Here is a 21,820-nt window from a genome sequence, read left to right on the forward strand (position 1 = left end):
ACCCCTACAAAATGAATAATACTATGAATAAGTTGGATGATTTATATAATACACGTACTGGCACTAAAAACGCGCTTACAACGAAAAATGTACTGACAGTGTTACAAAGTGTGCCCTTCGGTCCGTTAATGGTAAAAATATACACGTTTTTCAGTACAGACACTGGATTGTATCTGTATCTTGGTGTTTTATGCACCGTGGTTCTACTGGCTTATTTACTGATCAATCATAAGAATTATCATAAGTACAAACCCTTCTTTATTACAGGATACTGTCTTTTGTTCTTCAAAATTGTATTCTATGTATTCACATGCGGTGTAATGTCAAGTATCATTGGAGATGTTTCACCCGCTGGTAGTCTACCAATATACTACAACATTTTATACCTGTATGGAACTGGGGTTTTGTTTGTTGAATTGCTGATGCTGGGATTTTTACAAGACCTGCTTCTTTTCGAAAGAAAGAAAGAGACAAGAAGACTTACAGTTCTGTTTAAGTGGTTCGTTCTGATCTTTTGTATTGTAACTAATTGGCAGTTTTATGATATTTTCTCATCGTTTTCGGACAAAGTTAGTGATGAAGGAATGGTTGTTATTATAATAATGCTTGCAATGCAAATATTCTTACTCTGTGTCTTACCGTTCATCATTTACCTCTTATTCATGGTTGTTGAATTTCTAAAGAAAGTTGGTGATTTTGTAGAAAATGTTATTGATTACGTAATACGTAAAATAGTTGCAGTTACCAGCCTTCTTTTTACATCTAAGCTTGGATCAAAACAAGAACAGAACACAGGTAGTAGCTCTAGAAAAATAGAAAGACGTCTTACATCTTACGTTTTATAAGTAAATTTTTGATTTAATTAATTCACTTGACGTGTATCAAAGTTGTACTAATACTGGAAAAGTGTAAACAAGCATGTTTAATTAACATTGACTGCCATCGTCGCAATTTGACTTTCATTCGTGTATTTACTTTAGTCATTCCACCTCACTCATTCCTTTTCATAATCTTTACACTCAAAAATCCTTCGTGCGCTTTTACCTCTTCGTTTATAAGCAGCAGGTTCTTTATTCTCGAATACTTCTTCCTGTCCCTCTTCAAAAAGTACATCAGATCTTCTGTTTTGGTTTTCCCTTTTATCCTGGCCATGGAGTGGACTTTAGTCAGCAGCAGACTGAGATAGTCCATCAAATAGCTGTGCAGAACTTCCACAGTATCCATCCTTGGTGAGTGGTATCTCTAGATAGTGAGGAAAAGCTGAGTGAAATAAACGTTATTAATAATAAAGACAAACACCAGATTTATTCGTCCCGGCTAAAGAATTACCTTTTGTATTAAAACACTTTTTCACCCATGAGCTTTAAACTAATCGTTCTTGAGGGCTTGGATCGCAGTGGTAAAACCACAGTTTCCTCGATGCTTCAGCAACGACTACAGCCATGCACTATTATCAGATTTCCAAATAGAGCCACCGAGACAGGTAAACTTTTGGACAAGTTTCTGAAGAAGCAAATTAAATTTTCAGACCACACTATCCATCTTCTTTACTCTGCCAACAGATACGAGGAGGAAACAAGAATCAGAGACTTGCTTAAATCGACCCATGTCATCTGTGACAGGTACTGGCTGAGTGGAGCGGTGTATTCAACAGCAAAAGGCCTGGACTTTGAGTGGTGCAAAAGTACAGACAAACTCTTACCTCAACCTGACTTTACATTCTTTCTTGATGTGCCAGTAGAAGAAACCTCCAAGAGAACGTGTTTTGGGAATGAAGTTCATGACAAAATTGAATTTCAAAGGAAGGTCTATGAAATTTATAAAAGCAAGGTGGAAGAAGAAGGTGTTTATGAGATTAACGGACTGCAAGAACCCGAGAAGATAGTTGAAGCAATACTGGAATGTTTAAAGCCATAAAGAGTACTTAATAGTGAATATTAAGACAGTCTGACTATTTTTAGTAAAAGAATTTACTTGCCTTAATGATTTGAAGAGGTTAAAGCAACTTTTTAAATTAACATATTGTTTTCCATTTTAAGTTGCCATGTTCTGCATTAGCATGGTGCTTTGGAATGGCTTGGTCTCAGTTACATTTTAATAAATACTTTAAAGCCCGTATGTCTTTCTACTTTCATCTTCAAATTTCAAGGGCTTCATTTGTGGTTTTGCTGCTTCCGGCTGTGATTCCTGTATTTTGCTTTTTTCCTGTAGATTTGTTTTCTCCTTCAGAGGCAGGTCTTCGTGCTTCTTAGACATGCTATTCATGGTTAGCGCTTTTAGAACTTTGTATCTCTTCTGGTTTATCAGTCTTGCCGGTGAGTATGCCTTTGAGTCTGGATTGTAGTTTTCCTTATCTTCTGTTGGGAAGAAATACATATTCTGGGATGGGTAAACATGAACAAAGAATGCGCGATCCAGCTGGTCTTCATAGCTTTATACAGTAAATAGCAATGCAGAAAGTCTGCCCGTGGTTTAGTGTATTCGTTGTACAAGCAAAAGTGTAGTATTAATGAACATTAAAAATTAAATAACTGTTACGATCAGACAAGTTATTAACAGTTGTAAACTTGCGAAATTTGACATTTATGCGCACTTTCCTTCGTGTTAAAATGGCATAGCACAAGGTTACGCTGTTGCCAACTTGAAAATACAAATAGTACTGCCAATATGCTATGTTTCGTCAGTTACAATAGCTGTAGAACTTTTGATTTGCATTTGTATTAGTAAAGCTATTCCAAAGCAGTAAATTTTTTAATATTTCCATTCTAATATGTCGTGCAAAAGGCACTTGATTGATAGGTATTTTATTCACAGGTTGAAGAGATAGCTTTACATTTGTGTTAGGGCTGCTATAAAGAAGTAGACACGCCAAAAGCATCATATAAAACAATATAACCCCACACAGCTTCTCTCCCTGGCTGTTTATTTGGAAAATATAAACATTGCCTAAAAATTTTTGCTTAAACAAATTTAGCTCATTCTACCCTATGGCATTTGACCATCTGGACATTGGCGGGATCGAAAAAAATGATGGATTTAGGAATTCATTCATATTCGCACTGCCCACCATTAAAGAAAGATCAAAAAGAATAGAGGAGCGAATAGTTGATACATGTCCATTCAAAATACTAGATGCTCCTGGACTCATAGACGATTACTATTTGAATCTTCTCGATTGGACAGGTAATAGAATAGCAATTGCCCTTGGGGACACCGTATACTGCTATGACGTAAATTCAAAGGAGGTTATGGAAGTGTACAGTAGCCCAAGCTCTTATATCTCATCTCTAAAAGGATTCAATAATGTTTTAGCAATAGGAGATTCCAAGGGCCAGATACATCTGTATGATTTTGAAAAAGGACAGATAGTAGATAGACGGATACCACATAGTACCAGAGTGTGCTCTATTGCATTCAGCGATAAGATTATGAGTAGTGGAGAAAAGACTGGAAAAATCAGCAACTTGGATCTTAGATCAAGCATACCTTCATATTTAAGTGGACATACGCAGGAGGTATGCGGACTAAAGTGGAGTCCCAATAATGAGTATTTAGCTAGTGGATCAAATGATAATACGGTGAGGATATGGAAAAGTGGGTCACCTATTTCTAGGGTATTAAAGGGGCATGAATCAGCTGTTAAGGCACTTGATTGGTGTCCATGGAGGGTAAATGTTCTGGCCACTGGAGGAGGAACAAAGGATAAGAGCATCAAGTTCTGGGATGTGGATGCAGGCAAGACTATTAGGTCTGTTGAGATGAATAGCCAGGTTTGTTCGCTCATTTACTGTAGTAAATACAAGGAAATCATTACTGGACATGGGTTTCAGGAAAATGATCTAAAGCTGTGGAGAGCTAGTGATATGAAGCTGATATCACAGTTTGGTATGCATGAAAGTAGGGTGCTACACATGGCACTTTCCAATGATCAATGCACACTTGTGAGTCTTGGGGCTGACGAGTCGTTGAAGTTCTGGAAAATAGCAGAGCCACCGGCAAAAGAATACAAAAGAGATAGTATTGGATTGAGGTAAATAAAAAATGTATGAAATATCCTGTTTTATATAGTATAAGATTGTTTCTGGAGAATATTTTGATTTCAACAGTTGTAGTTATTACTGTATTTTTAGAAGCTAGCCAAACTAATCGGTAACGATAAAATTAAATAGAGTAACAGTTAACCACTATGGCCGAGCGGTCTAAGGCGGCAGACTTAAGATCTGTTGTTTGTAAAACGCGTGGGTTCGAATCCCACTGGTGGTAATGTTTTGAAATGCTGCATTTGTTCATAAAGATCAAGTTTTGAGTTGTGACATTGGAGCAAATAGCTCTAAAGTGAATTTATAGAATATAAGCTTCTAGTGTTAGACAGCTCTTTATGAAAGATGGTCGAATAAGTAAGAAAGCACCATACCGGGTTTAAGGTCTTGTATAATCTAAAGAGTGAGTGTAAGTCTATTTAAATTATTGACAGCATCAGTAAATTTACGCAACTATCTCAATGCTAAAACTATTATGTAAAATGCTGCTCTTTTCAGCATTATCTCTTCTTGAGCCTGGGATTTTTGAGATGGTATCGATGCTTCAAATGCCACTATCACATTAAATGCATATCTGTCTTCAACGGTATTCTGCACAGGTAAAGCGGTTAGGGCTTCTTAGATCAGACTGCTAATATCTTCTTCACAATGAAGTTTCAAAACTCTCATTTACAGAGACTAATTCCTAATAAAGAAAAAGCGTCCGCTCTTTGTATCTTGCTTTTCAGGCTCTATCTGAAACTTTCATCTTTTTGACTGACCCCACGAATGAATACAATTAAACAAAAGCTAGAAGAGCTGTACGACATTCTTATAGAAATATCGCCAATAGCAAGCCTCACAGACGATCCGTTCAGTTTTAATACAAATTACTCTATAGAACTGGCAGACATACTTTCTACACTAGTTTCCAGGGCCGAGCATGAGAAAGAAGAGATTGACAGAGAAAACGAAAAACTACACTCAGAAATATTGCTGTACTGTCAACAGCTTGATTTGAGTGCGCCAATTGTGCCAAAAATGCACAACTCCGCATTGAAAAGGGAATTTCTTAGGAACGAGCATGAGAAAATATCAATAGTTAGGAGCACTATAAGGTCTAAGATTGAAATATTGCAGCAAGAAATTGAGGCAATCAAGCAAGATTTAGACGATATAAATCACACAGTCGATGTCGACAGCATGGATAGAGAATACAACACTGAGGCGTTGCCTGAAATTTCCTTGAAAAGATTGGAGTCACTACAGAATCTAAAGTCCTTACTTTTAGAAAAAATGAATGATCTTGAGTCAAAAAGGCAACATTTCTACGATGAAATAATACTAGTCAGCTGTAAGCTGTCAAAAAAGATAGAGCTTAGCTATGAAGAAAGGATCTGTGATCTTAAGAGAATGTTAGACAAGGTAACGAAGGAGTATGAAGCAAAGACGAAGCAATTTGAATGCTTAGTTGAGGACATAAAAAAGAGAGAGTCGATATTAAATATTAAGCCTCGTAGTTTTGAGCATAGTTTGAGTGACAGTGTACTAAAAGAAATGACAGAATATAATGAGTATCTGAAAAATGAACAGAGAAGGTTGTTTGATGAGATTTTTGGAAGAACTTTGGCGGAAATCAAAGAGATCAACATGTTTATTGGCAGAAAAACCCCAGACTATCCTAGGACAGAAGAATCGCTAGTTGAGATGAGAAATGAGGTGGAAAGACTATGCACTATGAAAGAGTTGTACGTTGAAATAGCAGATAAGATACAGAAGAGAAGAGAGCTTCTGGAAAAAATGACAGAATTTGAAAAGATAGCATCAGATCCTAGAAGACTGTTCAAATCCTCGTTTCAGTTAAACAGTGAGGAGAAGTTCAGAAACAGTGCATATCCCAGTCTTTTAAAAATGGAGGAGTACTTTTTGAGATGATCGACAGATTTGAACAGATCTATGGTGTATTCATTTTTGAAGACAAAGAGTATAGAGCAGCGTTGAAAAGTGAAATAGAAAACAGAATAATCAACAGGACAGTGTTTATAAGTCGGTGTGATTCTCCATTTAGGAAAAAGAAGTAGATCTGCGTGTAGGTTACTTACAATTCGGTTGTTTTAGCAAAAGGGCTTATTCACGAGCGCTAGAGTATATTCTGGAAATAAAGCCCATGCCAAAAGTGTCTGCCATTCAAAAGGTCTACATCGGAGAATATGCCTGAAAACTATGGACTGCAACCTTATACATTCATTTTGGAAATAGTAAGGCTATGCATGTGTTCTGAACTTTTGGCTGTACCTTTGAATTCTTGTTTGGCTTTTAGCAAGCAGTGCAAGACTTGTGTGTATTTCAGCTCTGTGCGAGTCATACTTTACATGAGAATCGTGGTTTGCAGGACATAGAAAGGCATTGTGTTTAGGCCAAGAATAGTCTGGAAGATCGTTACTTTACAGGATCAATAGCACAAGGACTTAAGAGAGTCTCTTTGGAGACTCACGACTGAATATTAGAAAAAGCTGTAAACTGATTGAGGAAACAGTTCTAAGAACTCATTTGGGCTTTGTCTTTCGAGAAAACTCCATATGAGTGGGTTGAGGTGGTGAAAGCATAATACACATGGAACTACGTAGAGAGCAACACTATGAAGCTGTCAAATTTCGACATGAAAAGCAAATGTCTAAATTTGATAGGTAAAAGCAAATACTATAAATAGTGCATTAATGATCTGAAATTCTATCTCATTTATTTGTTGTTCATTTTATACTTGTAGCATGATATCTGACATACTAGATGGACAGTCTTCAATTCATGTCAAAAATCATGCTGAAGTCAGATTTTGTAACGGATGGAATTGACAGCTGATCACACTCGGCTAAGTATTTTTTGTATGCTCTGGCCTTACTCGATTCATTCTCTTTGACTTTACTTATGATTTGGTGATGGATGCTCTTTTCACCCTGTCTTTCACTCTCAATGAAGTCTTTGACGCTAAGAATATAGCAATTTGTAGCCACGTCTTTGTTTTGTGTGCTATTATCACTCTCTTTACCTGGTTTTCTCCCATCTTTAATATACATGCTATTTTTAGCGTTTTCTTTGCTACTGCTCTCTTCAGTACTTTCAATCTCTTTTTTGGATATTGCATTCAAAATTGTTTTAAATAGTCCTCGCAGATCACCTGCCTTTTCATGCTTCTTTGCTAAAAATGCTATGCACTCTTCATCCATTATGTGCCTGCCAAGTTCATTCTCCATCTTCATTTTAATAATTCCCTTTAGCTCATCGGCCGTGTAAGGCTTGAACCTCATATTTCCCATCTTTAGATTATTGCTGATTGTTATTATTTTCTTATTCTTATTTTTCAGAGAAACCAATAGTCGCAAACATTCTTGTCTCTTCTCTTCAAGATATCTGTCAAACTCATCTATCACAATTATTTCTGTCTTGCTCCTTTCTAAAATACTTCTCAGCTCTGGTTCTGAGAAGTAATTCACATATTCAAATTTCTTGTTTTGGAGGACATCTCGGACGGTAGCTGTCTTTCCAGTTCCAGGATTCCCTGTGATATGGAAGATTGAATCATCCGACAGCAAGAAGTCGCTTATTCCTTGGATTTCCCTTTCTCTCAGGTATATCTTTTTGCAGTTCGTAAAGCATCTTATAGCTTGCTCAACATTGCTTTGGATGCTCATTGAAGCTTAGCCTGGGGCTATTTTGTCAGAGACAAGGACGCTGTGTGCAGAAAATGACATAGGGCACTTGGTTGGATACATATGTGCATGTATTTAAAAGAATTCTTCCCATGTGCCCTTCCAATGAGAGACCCATCTCTAGGCAGCAATGTATCTTTGGAGGGGATGCTTTGCATTTTTAGAGGAGAGCAAATGGTTTTCTCCAATAAGGAGCCTCCTCAACTGCTTTTTAATTTGATTAGAGGACTTGAAGATATCGGACAGAGGCTATTTACTGAGCATTTAAGGTTGGTCAAAGCACCGCCATTCATTTTCGGGGTATTTCATGAAAATGAAACTGTTGTTGTGGTTATTGAAAAGACAGAAGATAAAGTTTATGACAGCTATGAAAAATGCAAAAGCGTAATTGACAAATACAAAAATGAAGCTTTAGTGTAAGCCAAACCCAGAACAGACTCTAGAAAAGACAAGTTTGCTGTATATTCGCCAATTTAGGAATTTTTATGCCGAGCATGCACAGTTTAAGATATTCAGCAGAATTAAAAACAAATAGGCAATGCTAATAATAAAAATCTGTTTATTTTCTGCTTTTATCTTGTTTTTCTTGTGAATACTCAACAAAACTGCCAGGCCCAAGCAGCTCTTTAAGCTTCGAATAGCTTTTCACAAAACTTTCAGCCTGTTCAGGTGTCTGAAACTCCACAAATCCATATCCTTTATTTCTGTTATCGTTCAAATCTATTTTCACGGACTTTGGCACAAATCCTTCCTTTTTTAGAATTGATCTAAGATCTGCAATTTTAAGGTTCTTTTTGATGTGTGAAATGAAGAGTCTAGTTCTATTTAGTACCTGCTTTTTGATTCGTTCTATTCTGAGGAGTCTGCCATTCATTCGTAGATCATACAGCTTTTTCTCCTGTCCCGAATAAAATGCCGTTGAAAAGGTTACAACGCCTTTTCCAACACACAGACCCTTTGAGTTCTTCTCAAGAACGACCTTCTCCACTTCTGCAAATTGACCAAAGAACCGACTTACACTTTCCTCAGTCTCTTTAAAAGATAAATTGTGAACGATTAGCTTGTTTTCAATGTATGTTTTTGGTGTTAATCCCAGAGATCTCAAGTCTACTTCCATGTCCTCCTTTCTTTTATATTTCAGCACAATGGTATTTGAAGAGGGAATCAAAGCCGAATACTTTTTTGCCTTTTGTTTTACCATTTTGGTCATTCTTCTGTCGAGAATTAAGCTTTTATCTTTTATTTCAAATTTCAAAACTCTCTTTTCAATATGCGTGCTTGTATTATTTTTTGGATTGTGTTTTGCATCGCCTTGCTTCAGATAACTACGTTTCTTAGAGGAGCTAAAAATGGGATTAAACGGCATGATTTCCTTAATCTTCGGCTCGAAGTCAAAACTGACTCTGAGCTCAGAGCATGATGGCGACTCAAGAAGAATGGACCCCATTGGCTTCAAATGTTGATATCTCTGTGTATCCTCGGAGGTTGGTTGCTCTATTTCCTGCTGATGCGCTGCTTCTGGCCTGTGCTCCACTCCAGCCTGTTGCAGAGAAATTGTTGGAAATATAGTTGACTTCTCTGCATTCATGGGAACTTTATAAAAATTTTTCACAAATAAAATTAAAGGAGTGGCCAAAACAAAAGGCGGTTAGTTTGTATTAAAATTGATCGGTTGTTTGCGATACCTGCCAATCAATCTGTCTGGTTTCTAAAACTCGTCTATTAATTTGTTTTTTAATGTTAAAGAATTTTTACCGATCTCACATCAAAATACGGATAGGCACTATGGACAGCTTATTTGAAGTTGTAACACTTGAAGTTGTAACACTCAGTTTGAATATCTGCACAGCATTGGGAGGATAGAGCACGGAACATCTCCACATATTTCTTTAATTTCTATCATATACTTTCTTCTTCAGTTGAAACTGAAAATTTTTACAAAAAACTTATCCCTCAATGGAAGAGTCTTTCACAAAGCCCAATCCACTCCTACTTCTGAAGCAGGAGAAAGGCAAAAAGAAAGAGTTCAAGAGATATCATTCCGATAGATATTTGAGGCTTAGAACATCCTGGCGACATCCCCGCGGTCTTGATAATAGAGTCAGAAAAAAGCATAGAGGCCTTCCGGAAATGCCAAGCAAGAGATTCAGGACTCAGGCCATACTCAAAGACATTCTTCCATGTGGCCTCAGGGAGGTTTTGGTCCATAATGTTAAGGATTTGAAGGCGTTGACATCAGTCAATAGAAGGTATTGCGCGACTATTGCGTCTACTGTTGGTGCCAGAACTAGAATTGAGATTGTGAATGAAGCCAAAATTTTGGGTATTCATGTTACCAATGCAATGGCCAGGCTTATGGAGTCAGTTCAGGAATAAATTCTTGATTATAGTTTGTACGATATTGGATATTGTATTGAATATACTTTTACAGGTAAGGTGGACTGTGCTAACTAATGTTATTGATGTTGCAAGTCATATTTAAAACTCAGCTTTATTGATATATTTTGAATAGGACAGCCCCAAAGCATGGCACTCCCAAATGTTCTGTTCTGTACAAAGCATGAATTTTTCAAAAAGTTGATCTACAAGCATCTCAAGCTGCCCAGCTTCAAGGAGATTGAAATTGAGGCAAGATTGGGTAGAATTACCAACCTGATAACCAAAAAGAGAATAAACTACCAAGTAGAGCATCCCATTGTCTTCTCAAGGCTGCCCAACGAGCTTTGTTTTGAAAATGGAGTTGACAAGCAGGACTTCGCACAAATTAAAAACACAATTATGGAGGGACAGCGAACCAACAATATTTGCGATAAAGTGACAATATGCAATAAAATCAGACGAATTGAATCCCCCGAAGGCACAGTATATGAAAAGAAAGTGCGGCTGTCATCTTTTGACATTTATTTACCGGAGTTCAAGTATGACATTAGAATTTCAGTGAGTAAGGAAACCAAGGCTGAAGCAAGGGACTTTTTCAATGCAAAAAATCCATTTACACGAACAAGAGAAAGAGTGTCGTGCCAGTCAGGTCCATTTTCATTTGATTTTACCAAGGCCTCAAAGGGGATGGAAAATGGCGATTCGAAAGTATTTGAAGTAGAAATGGAGCTTAAAGACCCAGATATTGGATTGGACGGCTTTGTTGATATTCTGTTTAACCTACCCGTTATTAAAAGATGACTGTGCTATGTGGTTGGATGGCCTTCTATTTACTGTTGAATAGAAGCAGTGGTGCTATTTAGTTGAAGCCCTTGTATTTCATCAGCCTACAGCTCTTCGACTATATCTCAGACAGTACTTCTGTCCACTATTTTTATTGTTTTAAATGTTTTCAAATGTTTGTAGTTTGGAGCATTTACAAACTAATGACAAACAAACAAGGCATGTACTGTTCACTTTTAATCTACTTTATACATGCTTTTACTCTGTTGGAAGTAAAATTTATCAATGAAAATGGAAATGAAATCGTAAAGCCTGAAAACAATACAAACTTTATAATCGTAATTACGAATAATGGATCTAAAATATTTCTAAATGCATCAAACCATCCGTATTCCTCAGCCATAAGCATGTTTCAGGATCCTTGCCATTACAAAATCACTGGAATATTCAGCAAGGCATTAGGCTTCTACAATTCATGTAGCAATGAACTAGAGTTTCTATATCGCGACAAGTCCTACAAAATTAAGATTGATGGCCAGAAAAGCACTGCGATAATTAGGCCAAAAACGTTTCTGGGCAGCTCCTTTCACTTTAGCAGCTACGAGCCGACACCTCTTGATGGAGAACTCTCAGAGGTTGGCTTGAATCAGGCGAATTTTGATTTGAAAAATGAATCTTTAAACAAAATCGACATTTTTATATTCAACGACTCAAAAAGAGTCGAAGAACACGGGGCATTGGTCAATGGCAACACAATTGATATATTTAACAATGTCAAGAGCATATTTAGTGAAAGTGAGCTGTCCATAGAACCTAGATTGGTAGGAATACTGAATATTAAAGATAAGATAGATTTTATAAACAACGAAAACGGGCCTTTGTTGGCATTTAAAGAAAACATCGAACCAATCAGATTTTCGCCTTTTAATTTGCAAACTGCATTGTCAAAAAGTGACTTGGTAATGCTAATATCACAGAATAGCTATGGGGTAAACGATACAGGAAATAAGATCATTCACGGAATGACATTCTTTGGTGGAAGCACAAGACTTGATAGTTCATATTCAGTTGTATTTGCATCTGCATCTGATTCAAACTATTTCATTGCCAAAAAGATTGCACACGAGGTTGGTCATTCACTTGGTGCTACTCATCATGGGGCTGGTTCGATAATGGAAACTACCACCTGTCAAACGTGCGAAAATGAAAAGAGGCTGTTTGATGAATTTTCAAGAGATCAAATCAATGCCTTTGTGAATAGAAACACGAAAATATTCAAAATTAAAGATTATACAAAGTATAAGGAAAACCAGATACTGAAAAGCAAAAAAGAAGCCATTGAGTATGCCGAAGAGAGGCGGAAGCATACCTTTATAGACATTGTTAGAAGCAGATTGAAGGGCAAGGCTCCCCTTGGCATTGAATCAGAGACGTCTATAATCCTTACTGTTTTGCTTTATACATTAGTGGTTATAGTAATAATATTCTACTGGAAATAGACGTTGTATTTAATTAAATAACAGGATGATCCGAAGCAGAGCAGTGATATTGAGATCTATAAATAAATTGGCTTTCATCTAGCAGCACCAATTCTCATAGTACATGCTTAAAGTTTAACTTAAAAGTATCTCGTATTTGCCAACGGTGTGGGCTCATTCGTTTAATTGAAAAGCCTCGCACTATTTTTGAATCTCTTTTTCAAAGTGCCTTAGAAATTCTAAAAATTCGGACTTGCTCAGAAGGTAAATTCTTGCTGGATTTCCGTAGATTTCAGTATTTTGCTTATGCTTTGCATGTAAAAACAAAACCTCCTCGGGATTGTATGGAAACTGCCTAATGTCCGTTTTTGAAAATTCAGGAAATGCTCTAGAAACATCCTCAACCTCGTCCTTTTGGAGCGTGCACAGTCTAGAAATAACAATGCATTGTTTAAAATCAACATCAGAAATACTTAAGTACAGCCTGTAGGCTTCTTGTGGTGGAATGTTTGAAATTCTTGGAGCAAAGAGAAAATCAATATTTTCAAGATTTCTACTTTTTCAATAAGTAGGCTAAGAGACTTTTTGCAGCTTTTAGTCAGGCTCCCACGTATATTGTTGTACTTAGCAATCCCGCAGGCTGCTAAAATCAGATCTCCACTTGTAAGAACCTTACAACAGTAGAGTTTATCCAGAAACAATATTGGATCAGAAATGTACGGTGTTTGAGATAGTAAAATAGAAATATCCGATGCTTTTGGTTTATAGTCTTTGATCTCTAAATCTAAGCTTCCCGAAGAGGTACTCTCCTCTGATTTGTCTAGTGTACCTGAGGTGTCCAGCTCTGCACTTGATTCGTCTGATGCATAACTGCTATTTTCCATATCTGAAGAGGAGCTTTTTCCAGAGTCTTTGGCCATGGATAAAACTTTTCGGTAAAACATAGAGTTTTATACTTAACCCAAACAGAAACAGGACTACGAACCGGTTTCTAAATAGTACGAAAATGGCAATGATACGACACTTTTAACGCTTTGCAAATATCCACTGCTCCACCTGTTAGTTTTTTGTAAAATTTTCAATTGTCCGAGATGGACGATGTAGTGAATGAAGGAGAGAGTAGTTCGGAAAGTAATAATCCAGTGCAGGCAATGAACTATGCAGTTGATACGCAAAAGAATCTGGTAAAGATAGTAGATGAGCAATCCATATTCATTCAAAAACTCAAAAAGGCTGTTTTTAAAATGGTCGAGTATAGAAATGCTGTTTATTTCATAGACACATTCGGAGATTGCTTTGTGATAGAAACAACTCCCAAGTTTTTGTTTGGTGTACTTTCCCATCCATGTGATTTTGAGATTATTAACGACAGAATCTATTCGGTTGATAAGTATAGTAGAGTGTGGGTTCACAGCTTGCAGGGCGAGATAATCAATATCGCATTCATTGGAGAGAAGATACTTAAGTGCTGCTTTAGAAAGGACATGTGCGTTATAGTGACTAATAAAGAACCAAACACTGTGAGCTATTACGCAAAGGAAGAGTCCAGCCGAAAAGAGCGCTATTTTTTTCTTTTTAATTGCAACTTTGAACCATACTGCGAGCCGTTTGTAGAGGAATGTATTAACAAATGTATAAAGCTAATGGCTGATACCAACCTCTTTTAGATAAGACTTCGATATTAAATTTGGCGATATCAGTAGCTTTAAATAAATAGTATTCCAAGCAGTTAATAATATGCTTTCTTCACCTGACACCCATCGTATTCCAATGCACTGTCAAAACTTTGAGCAAGTAATGTTTATAATGCATATCACCAGACATAATATTTGACGAGGATAACCAATAGAACTGTGATGGCATGTGCAATTGAGCCATCTGTATTTAATTGCGTTAAACAATCCTGATTTCCCCCGTTTACATTTTGATTTATTTGTGGTCTCAGTGGCCCCAATGGAAAATGCTTTTCAAAGATTGCAAGAGTTAAGGGACTCCACAGACTTAAGTAAAATAAAATTAGCCATAGATAGATTCAAGAGAGCATCTGTGGAAGAGCCAACTTCCAGAAAGATTTGCATAGACCAAATCCTTAAATCAATCTTCCAGAACAACCTCACGGCTGAACTTTTTGACAGAATCGAGGATCTATTTGAATTTATCAGAGACCCCAGGATTTTCCTAGACGAGCTTGATCGTTATACTGAGAACAAATCGCTAGTAGTTTCAACACTCATGTTTATACACGAGTTGAAGTGTCATTTCAACATTGAGTACGACGAGTTCTATCCGAAGCTCGCCTCAACAGTCCAGAAGGAAAATTGTATCTCAGAAGGATATTTGCTGTTTCTTTTAAAGGCACTGAAGGACAGCAGGATTGACGAAGACTACATAAAGCCAATACTTCCAAGACTCAGTGAAGCTAGTGTTGAAGTGTCATCTAAAAGCTGTGTAAAAGTGCTATATACCATAATAGTGATTTTAAGGATGCATCCTGAGCTATTTAGAACGGCTAAAGACCTAAACCAGCTGTACATTCTTTTAAATTCATTTGAACCCATAGCAAGAATAGCAAAAAGAATATTTGTCGAAGCTGAAAATCCTCAACTTAGGCCTGCGATGGTTTTCCTTGAAAATTTTGTGTTTCCCAGTCTTGAAAATTAAGCCTGCAGCTCTTAAATTTGTGAACATGCTTGGCTGCATATAATACAGTGATTTCAATGACTTGAATGTGCATTACAAGGGGCAAGGGGCTTGGGATGCAATTGGATTAGGTTTCCATTTTTGATTAAAAGCATAACTGTACTGAAATTTCATTTTTAGCGTTGCTTGGTTTACGGTTATGAAACAAGTGTTATGATGCATCATATTTGGGGCTACCAAAACAAAGTAATATCAAACAAACATGAAGAACCTTTCTATAAAACTGCTGCTGTTGTATATTACTTTTGCATACATGATTTTGATAATAGCTTCGAGTGTTCTCTCTTGGAATTTGCCTTCAGGTCACGATAACTCTGAGAAATCCACCGGCACAGACAACCCTCAAAAAGATGATCCTAGCCAGCCAAGTCCAAATGAGCAGCCTGCTGAGAATCCAAATAAGAGCGATGATAATAGTGATAAGAAGGAGCCAGATCAGCCAAATGTTGAGAATAACCCAGCGTTTCCAAAGGTTGGTGGAAACTCGAACCTACATAGCCAAATAGAAAGCGGCCAAAAAAAGAAAGCCAAAGGCAAATTACGCTCTAATTTGAGAATACACAACTAGATAGATAAAGACGAGGAATGCTACTGATACAAACATTTGAACATCAAATTTACACTTTTTCATTTGTATTTTCTCTTACCCATGTCTAGATTTTTCCAAAGCCTAGATGAGGAAAAGCAGGAAGTGAAAAAGAAAACAACTGCGATAATCGAGAAAGTACACGAGAAGCTTTCAAAGCGGGAACAGAAGCTGATGGAGTTATCTTCGAAAGTTGACGAGGTAAAGAATGCAGAAAAGAATTTTGAGAAGCTGTTCAGAAAGCTTATGAATGAGATAAAGAAATATGTCTCCTACTTTGAAGATAACGAAGTTCCGCGGTTTTTACGCGATTTTTTCAACGAGGAACGCATCAAATCCTCAAAGTCAATGAGCTCTGCTGCTTCCGAGTTTCTTTCCCAGTTTGCTGCTCAAAGTGGGATTAAAACTGCACAGAACGAGATTAGAACTTTAGATGAGAAGAAAATAGTTGGTAAGAAAAAGGAAAAGGACCTTGATTCTATTCTAAAGATAGAAGACGATGCTGAAAAGGAAAAGGAGCTGTGCTCATATTTAGACCAGTGCACAGATCCAGCTTCTACAAATGAGGCCAGTGTTGCGTTATTTTCAATATACTCCAGAATGAAGGATGTTGGAAGGATGATTGATGTATTAAAGAGCATGGACCTATCCGCTTACGATGCATATGCAAAGAATGTCTGTGACAAAATTGACGTCTATCTTGGAAAGATAGTTGCCCTTATGAGTGATGTTAGCGACACTGAGATACTTGCAAGGTACGCATCCCTTCTAAGTTCGTTAGAAGAAAATAACGATCAAATTGACAGACATGTCATTCAGGGAAGGGCCCTTGAATTTAAATTTCTAAAGCAAAATGAATGTCCCGAAAACGATCATCCTGTTTTCAGACTTCTTTACTTGACTAGAAACAAGCTTTGGAATGAGGCGCTATTGCACTACAATTCTAATTCTCACGTCTTTGAAGCTTTGAACATGGATGGATCACCAAAAAGCCTTTCAATAGTTTTGACACTTTCCGAATTTTCAAGATTAGCAGTTGAAAACAGTGAGTATGAGCTTGCCTTCAATATCTATTTAAAGTGCAATGAAACGGGTCTTTTGAACCTCCGATTGGAAATATATGCATTGTGTGTTATTTTGAACGAAAAGCTCATTGGAGATCCTTGTTTTGAGGAGTTTATTGAATTTTTCAAAAAATTTGATGCAAACTACCTGTGTCTGCCATCCCAGGATCCTTTCATTGAAATATGTAGAGCATTTTACTATTTAAACATTCTAGATTTTGTAGAGGCTGCTTCAATAATTGAGAGCTCAACAGGATTTCAGGTCCTTTCTAGGCTTGAAGAGTCGGCGATGTCATTGTACAACAGGAAATATGCCTACCAGCACCAATCTTAGATAAATTAAAATATCATTTACAGCATACTTGGTTTCCTTTTATACCATTTTTAATACATCAGGTGATTCTCGTATCTGGACATCTGACCTGATTCTCACGAATATTGAGATTTATCCAAATTGACAAGCTTGTAGGGGCACAGCTTCAAAGCTGGATTCCTTTTGGCTCTATCAACAAGCTTTCTAAAATCTTGTAAGCAACTATAGCTTTAATTCAAACTATTTTGTGCTGTGTTTGGATCCGCACAAACATGTCATTATATCTTTAAACAACATGCCACAAAAACAATATAAAGTACAAAAGTCAAAATAGTACGAAGCTGGTAAGTTTCAGTCTGTTTAATGCTTAATATCGTGAAATTCTTCTTTTCTCCCTCAATTGGCTTCTCAACTTCTTCTTTAAGCTTTTTCTGTCCATCTTCAGTCACAAAATACCAGGCATGTTGCCAGTTTCCGATCTTCTCAACATACTTCTTGCTGACAAGAGTTTTGAGACATTTGTTAAGCTTTGCCATCTCGATCTTGAGCACGGGATGCACGCCCAGTTTACTAAATGGAACAACTATTCCTTTGTTCTGAAAGAGAAATCGCTTTATGGCGTATGTGTCTCTGTTGACAACTTGAAGCATAGGGAGGTTGTAAAATTTTTGCAAAAATTTTGGTACGGGAAGAAAGGCGCAGAGAATATAAGTAGTCTTGTGCTCTTGCATTGGGATTTGCAGCCTAATGTCTAAGGATCGGCTTAGAATGTAGGGTTGCTTGTGGGCCTTCTCCTGGTTGGAAGTACAGTAAAAGACTGTGATAATAAAAGTTTTAATGGCCCTATCGGCAAGATTGTGTAATTTGGCGGAATTTACATCACAGCTGCAATGTTTATTTTCTGTCTTTTACAGATTGCAGTTCGGTTAAGCTCACATTTATGCGTCAATGTACATATCTTTACTTCAGCCTAGGTCTAGTTTTTGGTTTTACCCTTCTAGGATGATTTACTTTCTGGCAGAATATTGTCTGGACTCATTAAATGAAAGCTTCTTTAAAAGTGTGCAGGAGATTTTAAATAGCAACTATGCTCATGTGTCGTACATTCCCTCAATCTGCATCTACATTGCCCTGGTTGGCGTGAACACTCTTGATATTTCAATTGTCCTATCTCAAATACTATTTCTTTACAATCTATTTAATAAAATTAACATAAAGTTTGAAAAGTTGATACAAACAACACTTTCCTCAGAAAAAAACACTTCCATCAGCAACAGTGATGCTTTTAGGAGTATTTTTGATAGGGATGGACTTTACAGGCATGTACACTCGTTTATCAGCTATGTTCCTGTAATTCCAATAATCATTTCAATGAGCCTGCATATTGCCTATGTTTCACCCACAAACAAGTTTAGATCACTACTCGGCAGGATTCTTTATTCGATTGTGGCACACATCGGCTCGTCCCTGTTTACCAATCTTATTATTAGAAGCGTCTTTGAGTTTGTTCTGTCATACTTTGTGATGGCGTTCATATCAAAGTTCTATCTTTTATCGAAATACAAGACTGCATCGCTAATCTTAGCCTTTTCTGGAACATACTTTTTTGTAAAGACATATCGTAAATCAGAGTTTTTCGCCAGTTTCATGACACATCAGTTTGTGTTCGGGCTTGATTTTTACAAGCTTCCTGAAAAGAACACAATTCTTTCCTATATCGGATTTTTTATTATTTTTATGGCTTCGTTTCTGTTTCAAAGGCTGATCGGATTACTGTTTAATTTCCTGATTGGAAAGAAGAAGATGCGTTAATAAGAGCATACGATGATGGCACATTATTACTTTCAAATGAAAGTAGTGGTGACTTTTTCTGGCAGAAAATACGTTTAAGTTCTGTTGTAAGCTATAGTTATTAGATATTCATTGAAAGTCTCTGACGCCTTTCTAATGGTATTGGACTACATCATTGCCATTTCTACACCTGTCGCAGATTGATTGGCATTTTGTTTGCTTTTCTGTGTTCACAATCCAATTCCATTTTAATACCATAGAAAATACAGCCTTAAGCAACTAAGCGATGCACATACAAGAGTATCTCCGGCCTCTCGTTTCTTTTGAATGTTCAATAAAGCTTTTCTGTTTATATTTGAAAATAACCATTTCCTGTTCATTGGAAGAAATATCAGCTTTTACTCCTTCAATGTATTGCTTTAAAACACATTCGAATCAGACAAATAGACATAAATCTGGCCGATCAATAATGTGATATGCTGTGGTTTTAGCTTTTTCAACTGTCTGCCCTCCTATAAATAGCCATCTTTTGAAGTTTTGGTTTTAGGTGAAACAAGACATTTCTGGTCAGTGAACAATGAAAGCACTGATGCTATACAAAATATTGCTGTCGTTTAATATTATCGTTCCAAAGTATTCGAAGGTTATATGCATCGCAAATGTAACGAGTAGTAGGCTTTATTGTTTTTACAACACTCCAATACCTTATATTTTATAGCTTCAACAATTATTTTTCAGAAACAAATTGGCATACACATATGCATTCAAATATACAATATTTCTCATTTCGCTTTTTGTCTCCATTGGACCTCTTACCAAAATTTTTGCAAAATTTTTGCACCCTGCATGCAAAGAGAGTTGGTAATTGATGGAACAGACCATGTTGTAGGAAAGCTTGCAGCTTTTGTAGCAAAGAAGGCACTTGGAGGGATGCACTATACATGTTGTCTGCTCCGAAAGCATGGTCTTCACGGGTCCCATGCATCGTCATGTGGCTAAGTACAAGAGCTATCTGAACAAGAGGAATGTAGTCAACCCAGCAAGGGGTGCCTTTCATTACAAGGAGCCATCCAAGTACTTTAGAAAGGTCTTTAGAAACATGGCCTGCAGGAGAACTGTCAGAGGCAACGAGGCTGCCAACAGAATTTTTGTGTATGAAGGAATACCCAAGCAGTTTGAGAATGTAGAGAGAACAATGGTTCCCAAGGCTCATCGAAAGCTCACTACTGATCCTGACAGGAAGTATATCTACCTTGGAGCGCTGCTAAGTCAGTTTGGGTGGCAGTACGCAGAGTTATGTGATCAGTTAAAGCAGGACATCCAAGCCAGGGAAGCACAAGCAAAGGCATTTGCCAAAGAGAAGGCCGAAAAGATTTCAAAGGTGACATCCAGTTCAGATTTCAAGAATGAGGTTCAAAGAAGAATGGCTGAGTTTGCTTAAATAAACATTTAAGATAATATGCTTTTATTTGTGTTTGGCTAGCAAGCCAGTAAATTAAGTTTTGCCCAAATTCCATAAAGCACCATCAATTGAAAGAAGGACTATTCACTAGCATGGCCAAGAACATGCGCTTTCAGTATATACTTTACTGTTGTTTGTTCAAATGCTTCTTTTTTGCCAGTGCCAAAGAGTAAAAATAACTATAGAAGAGAAGAATGGAGAAGATCCAAAAAGAAACAGTAGTCAAAACGACCGTCTCTACTTTACTATGCCCAATATTAAGGTGCTCAAAGGGATCTAATTCCTCAAGCTTACCTAGCAACACAAATACCATAAGTGCATAGACCAATGTTAAGGCAATATACAATGTATTGATGATCAATTTGAACATAAGGGAGCTTAAAACACCAAAATTAAAACACAACATTATAGTGTGATGAGTGGCTGTTTATTGCAGTTCTCGTTTTACTATCCTACATTCAATGCTTCCAAAAGGCACACTTTGTGAAGCAGTAATTCTGCCGTGTGTAGCATGAACTAGCAGTGATATAAAAGAAGATGCCTTATCGACTATGTTGTAGTACTGTACAATGGAATTAAATACAAAAGTGTCAGGAAGGGTGGAAATATCAAAAATAACACTGGGTATCTCTTCTTTCTGAGGTTTGGCTTCTTCAACCGGATAAAATGAAAAATCAGGTGCTTCCATTTCAAATCCCACAGATGCGTGTCTCTGTTCTTCGATTGCACTTCTTTCGACAACAGATCTCTCTGCTGCTATCTTTTCAAATAACTTTTCAACTCTTGGATCTATCCAAATACTTGATTCAAATATATTCTCAGGTACAACTTGCTCTCTTCTTAGTAGATCAGAAACATTTCTTAGATTTCCTTTGAAAATAGTCTCGGATATCTCAATTGTCCTATCTTCAATCATCCTTCTTCTCTTTACAGCAACAGTAATGCCTGTTTCATCCATAACAGACAGCGGCCCAGATACAACAGTGCTGTCTCTTGCTTGTTCTATGCTTGGTGCCTCTCTAAAATCCATATCAAGCCCAATGCTTTCAAGTCTATCAGCAAATGCAGATGTCTCAATTGCTTCTATAACATCTTCTCGCTCTAAATCGACCATCTCATCATCAATGCATATTCCTGTAGTCTCAACATTAAGCGTAATATTTCTGGAGGATGGTACTCTATTAGCCTTCTTCGTTGCCAGGAGATGAAGAAAATTTCCGCAGTCTTCTGCTAAGGCCTTGAATCTTCTATTTAGAATCTTGGAAAGTGCTAGAATAATAATAGACACTTGCTTGAGGGCTATTGTTTCCGCCACACAATCTTCAATAACTAGGCTGATGTTGATGTTTTTGATTTGCTGTTTAGACACTTTTTTCTCTGCATAAACTATTTTATGCAGCAGCTCGTGTGTGCTTTGAAAACTGTCATTCTGCATTGCTAGGCCTTGAAAAAAGAGCACAATGAAACAAAAAAGCGGGAATGCTGAGGAAAATATTTTAAAAGGAAGCATGTGCATCAGCTGTAAACAATAATGTATC

The 21,820-nt window shown here is 37.1% G+C and overlaps 21 protein-coding genes and 1 non-coding gene across 22 annotated transcripts; 16 read left to right on the forward strand and 6 right to left on the reverse strand.

Moving 5' to 3' along the window:
- Window positions 1–11: 11 nt before the first annotated feature.
- On the forward strand, window positions 12–845 carry VICG_00803 (uncharacterized protein; the record flags this gene model as incomplete). Its single annotated transcript, XM_007604190.1, has 1 exon — window positions 12–845. One exon carries the CDS (start codon window positions 12–14, stop codon window positions 843–845), a length of 834 nt encoding a protein of 277 aa, XP_007604252.1.
- Window positions 846–990: 145 nt separating this feature from the next.
- Window positions 991–1,224, reverse strand: VICG_00804 (uncharacterized protein; the record flags this gene model as incomplete). The annotated part of the gene is made up of 1 exon (XM_007604191.1): window positions 991–1,224. One exon carries the CDS (start codon window positions 1,222–1,224, stop codon window positions 991–993), a length of 234 nt encoding a protein of 77 aa, XP_007604253.1.
- A 132-nt stretch (window positions 1,225–1,356) lies between these two features.
- On the forward strand, window positions 1,357–1,917 carry VICG_00805 (thymidylate kinase; the record flags this gene model as incomplete). Its single annotated transcript, XM_007604192.1, has 1 exon — window positions 1,357–1,917. One exon carries the CDS (start codon window positions 1,357–1,359, stop codon window positions 1,915–1,917), a length of 561 nt encoding a protein of 186 aa, XP_007604254.1.
- A 1,070-nt stretch (window positions 1,918–2,987) lies between these two features.
- On the forward strand, window positions 2,988–4,034 carry VICG_00806 (uncharacterized protein; the record flags this gene model as incomplete). Its single annotated transcript, XM_007604193.1, has 1 exon — window positions 2,988–4,034. The coding sequence occupies one exon, from the start codon at window positions 2,988–2,990 to the stop codon at window positions 4,032–4,034; it is 1,047 nt and encodes a 348-aa protein (XP_007604255.1).
- A 146-nt stretch (window positions 4,035–4,180) lies between these two features.
- VICG_02264 lies at window positions 4,181–4,263 on the forward strand. Its single transcript has one exon. It is a non-coding gene; the product is annotated as a tRNA-Leu (tRNA).
- Window positions 4,264–4,808: 545 nt separating this feature from the next.
- On the forward strand, window positions 4,809–5,954 carry VICG_00807 (uncharacterized protein; the record flags this gene model as incomplete). The annotated part of the gene is made up of 1 exon (XM_007604194.1): window positions 4,809–5,954. The coding sequence occupies one exon, from the start codon at window positions 4,809–4,811 to the stop codon at window positions 5,952–5,954; it is 1,146 nt and encodes a 381-aa protein (XP_007604256.1).
- Window positions 5,955–6,817: 863 nt separating this feature from the next.
- Window positions 6,818–7,708, reverse strand: VICG_00808 (uncharacterized protein; the record flags this gene model as incomplete). The annotated part of the gene is made up of 1 exon (XM_007604195.1): window positions 6,818–7,708. One exon carries the CDS (start codon window positions 7,706–7,708, stop codon window positions 6,818–6,820), a length of 891 nt encoding a protein of 296 aa, XP_007604257.1.
- Window positions 7,709–7,831: 123 nt separating this feature from the next.
- On the forward strand, window positions 7,832–8,146 carry VICG_00809 (uncharacterized protein; the record flags this gene model as incomplete). Its single annotated transcript, XM_007604196.1, has 1 exon — window positions 7,832–8,146. The coding sequence occupies one exon, from the start codon at window positions 7,832–7,834 to the stop codon at window positions 8,144–8,146; it is 315 nt and encodes a 104-aa protein (XP_007604258.1).
- Window positions 8,147–8,285: 139 nt separating this feature from the next.
- VICG_00810 (uncharacterized protein) lies at window positions 8,286–9,314 on the reverse strand (the record flags this gene model as incomplete). Its single annotated transcript, XM_007604197.1, has 1 exon — window positions 8,286–9,314. One exon carries the CDS (start codon window positions 9,312–9,314, stop codon window positions 8,286–8,288), a length of 1,029 nt encoding a protein of 342 aa, XP_007604259.1.
- A 368-nt stretch (window positions 9,315–9,682) lies between these two features.
- On the forward strand, window positions 9,683–10,102 carry VICG_00811 (uncharacterized protein; the record flags this gene model as incomplete). The annotated part of the gene is made up of 1 exon (XM_007604198.1): window positions 9,683–10,102. One exon carries the CDS (start codon window positions 9,683–9,685, stop codon window positions 10,100–10,102), a length of 420 nt encoding a protein of 139 aa, XP_007604260.1.
- Window positions 10,103–10,252: 150 nt separating this feature from the next.
- On the forward strand, window positions 10,253–10,906 carry VICG_00812 (uncharacterized protein; the record flags this gene model as incomplete). The annotated part of the gene is made up of 1 exon (XM_007604199.1): window positions 10,253–10,906. One exon carries the CDS (start codon window positions 10,253–10,255, stop codon window positions 10,904–10,906), a length of 654 nt encoding a protein of 217 aa, XP_007604261.1.
- Window positions 10,907–11,061: 155 nt separating this feature from the next.
- Window positions 11,062–12,387, forward strand: VICG_00813 (uncharacterized protein; the record flags this gene model as incomplete). Its single annotated transcript, XM_007604200.1, has 1 exon — window positions 11,062–12,387. One exon carries the CDS (start codon window positions 11,062–11,064, stop codon window positions 12,385–12,387), a length of 1,326 nt encoding a protein of 441 aa, XP_007604262.1.
- Window positions 12,388–12,839: 452 nt separating this feature from the next.
- Window positions 12,840–13,286, reverse strand: VICG_00814 (uncharacterized protein; the record flags this gene model as incomplete). The annotated part of the gene is made up of 1 exon (XM_007604201.1): window positions 12,840–13,286. The coding sequence occupies one exon, from the start codon at window positions 13,284–13,286 to the stop codon at window positions 12,840–12,842; it is 447 nt and encodes a 148-aa protein (XP_007604263.1).
- Window positions 13,287–13,457: 171 nt separating this feature from the next.
- VICG_00815 (uncharacterized protein) lies at window positions 13,458–14,033 on the forward strand (the record flags this gene model as incomplete). Its single annotated transcript, XM_007604202.1, has 1 exon — window positions 13,458–14,033. One exon carries the CDS (start codon window positions 13,458–13,460, stop codon window positions 14,031–14,033), a length of 576 nt encoding a protein of 191 aa, XP_007604264.1.
- A 286-nt stretch (window positions 14,034–14,319) lies between these two features.
- VICG_00816 (uncharacterized protein) lies at window positions 14,320–15,027 on the forward strand (the record flags this gene model as incomplete). The annotated part of the gene is made up of 1 exon (XM_007604203.1): window positions 14,320–15,027. One exon carries the CDS (start codon window positions 14,320–14,322, stop codon window positions 15,025–15,027), a length of 708 nt encoding a protein of 235 aa, XP_007604265.1.
- A 292-nt stretch (window positions 15,028–15,319) lies between these two features.
- Window positions 15,320–15,634, forward strand: VICG_00817 (uncharacterized protein; the record flags this gene model as incomplete). The annotated part of the gene is made up of 1 exon (XM_007604204.1): window positions 15,320–15,634. The coding sequence occupies one exon, from the start codon at window positions 15,320–15,322 to the stop codon at window positions 15,632–15,634; it is 315 nt and encodes a 104-aa protein (XP_007604266.1).
- Window positions 15,635–15,715: 81 nt separating this feature from the next.
- VICG_00818 (uncharacterized protein) lies at window positions 15,716–17,050 on the forward strand (the record flags this gene model as incomplete). Its single annotated transcript, XM_007604205.1, has 1 exon — window positions 15,716–17,050. The coding sequence occupies one exon, from the start codon at window positions 15,716–15,718 to the stop codon at window positions 17,048–17,050; it is 1,335 nt and encodes a 444-aa protein (XP_007604267.1).
- Window positions 17,051–17,307: 257 nt separating this feature from the next.
- VICG_00819 (uncharacterized protein) lies at window positions 17,308–17,679 on the reverse strand (the record flags this gene model as incomplete). Its single annotated transcript, XM_007604206.1, has 1 exon — window positions 17,308–17,679. One exon carries the CDS (start codon window positions 17,677–17,679, stop codon window positions 17,308–17,310), a length of 372 nt encoding a protein of 123 aa, XP_007604268.1.
- Window positions 17,680–18,031: 352 nt separating this feature from the next.
- On the forward strand, window positions 18,032–18,841 carry VICG_00820 (uncharacterized protein; the record flags this gene model as incomplete). Its single annotated transcript, XM_007604207.1, has 1 exon — window positions 18,032–18,841. The coding sequence occupies one exon, from the start codon at window positions 18,032–18,034 to the stop codon at window positions 18,839–18,841; it is 810 nt and encodes a 269-aa protein (XP_007604269.1).
- Window positions 18,842–19,666: 825 nt separating this feature from the next.
- Window positions 19,667–19,819, forward strand: VICG_00821 (uncharacterized protein; the record flags this gene model as incomplete). The annotated part of the gene is made up of 1 exon (XM_007604208.1): window positions 19,667–19,819. The coding sequence occupies one exon, from the start codon at window positions 19,667–19,669 to the stop codon at window positions 19,817–19,819; it is 153 nt and encodes a 50-aa protein (XP_007604270.1).
- VICG_00822 (ribosomal protein L13) lies at window positions 19,782–20,261 on the forward strand (the record flags this gene model as incomplete). Its single annotated transcript, XM_007604209.1, has 1 exon — window positions 19,782–20,261. The coding sequence occupies one exon, from the start codon at window positions 19,782–19,784 to the stop codon at window positions 20,259–20,261; it is 480 nt and encodes a 159-aa protein (XP_007604271.1).
- A 448-nt stretch (window positions 20,262–20,709) lies between these two features.
- VICG_00823 (uncharacterized protein) lies at window positions 20,710–21,717 on the reverse strand (the record flags this gene model as incomplete). Its single annotated transcript, XM_007604210.1, has 1 exon — window positions 20,710–21,717. The coding sequence occupies one exon, from the start codon at window positions 21,715–21,717 to the stop codon at window positions 20,710–20,712; it is 1,008 nt and encodes a 335-aa protein (XP_007604272.1).
- Between the last annotated feature and the right edge of the window lie 103 nt (window positions 21,718–21,820).

This window comes from Vittaforma corneae (assembly GCF_000231115.1).
Source record: "Vittaforma corneae ATCC 50505 unplaced genomic scaffold supercont1.5, whole genome shotgun sequence".
Lineage (NCBI taxonomy): Eukaryota > Fungi > Microsporidia > Nosematidae > Vittaforma > Vittaforma corneae.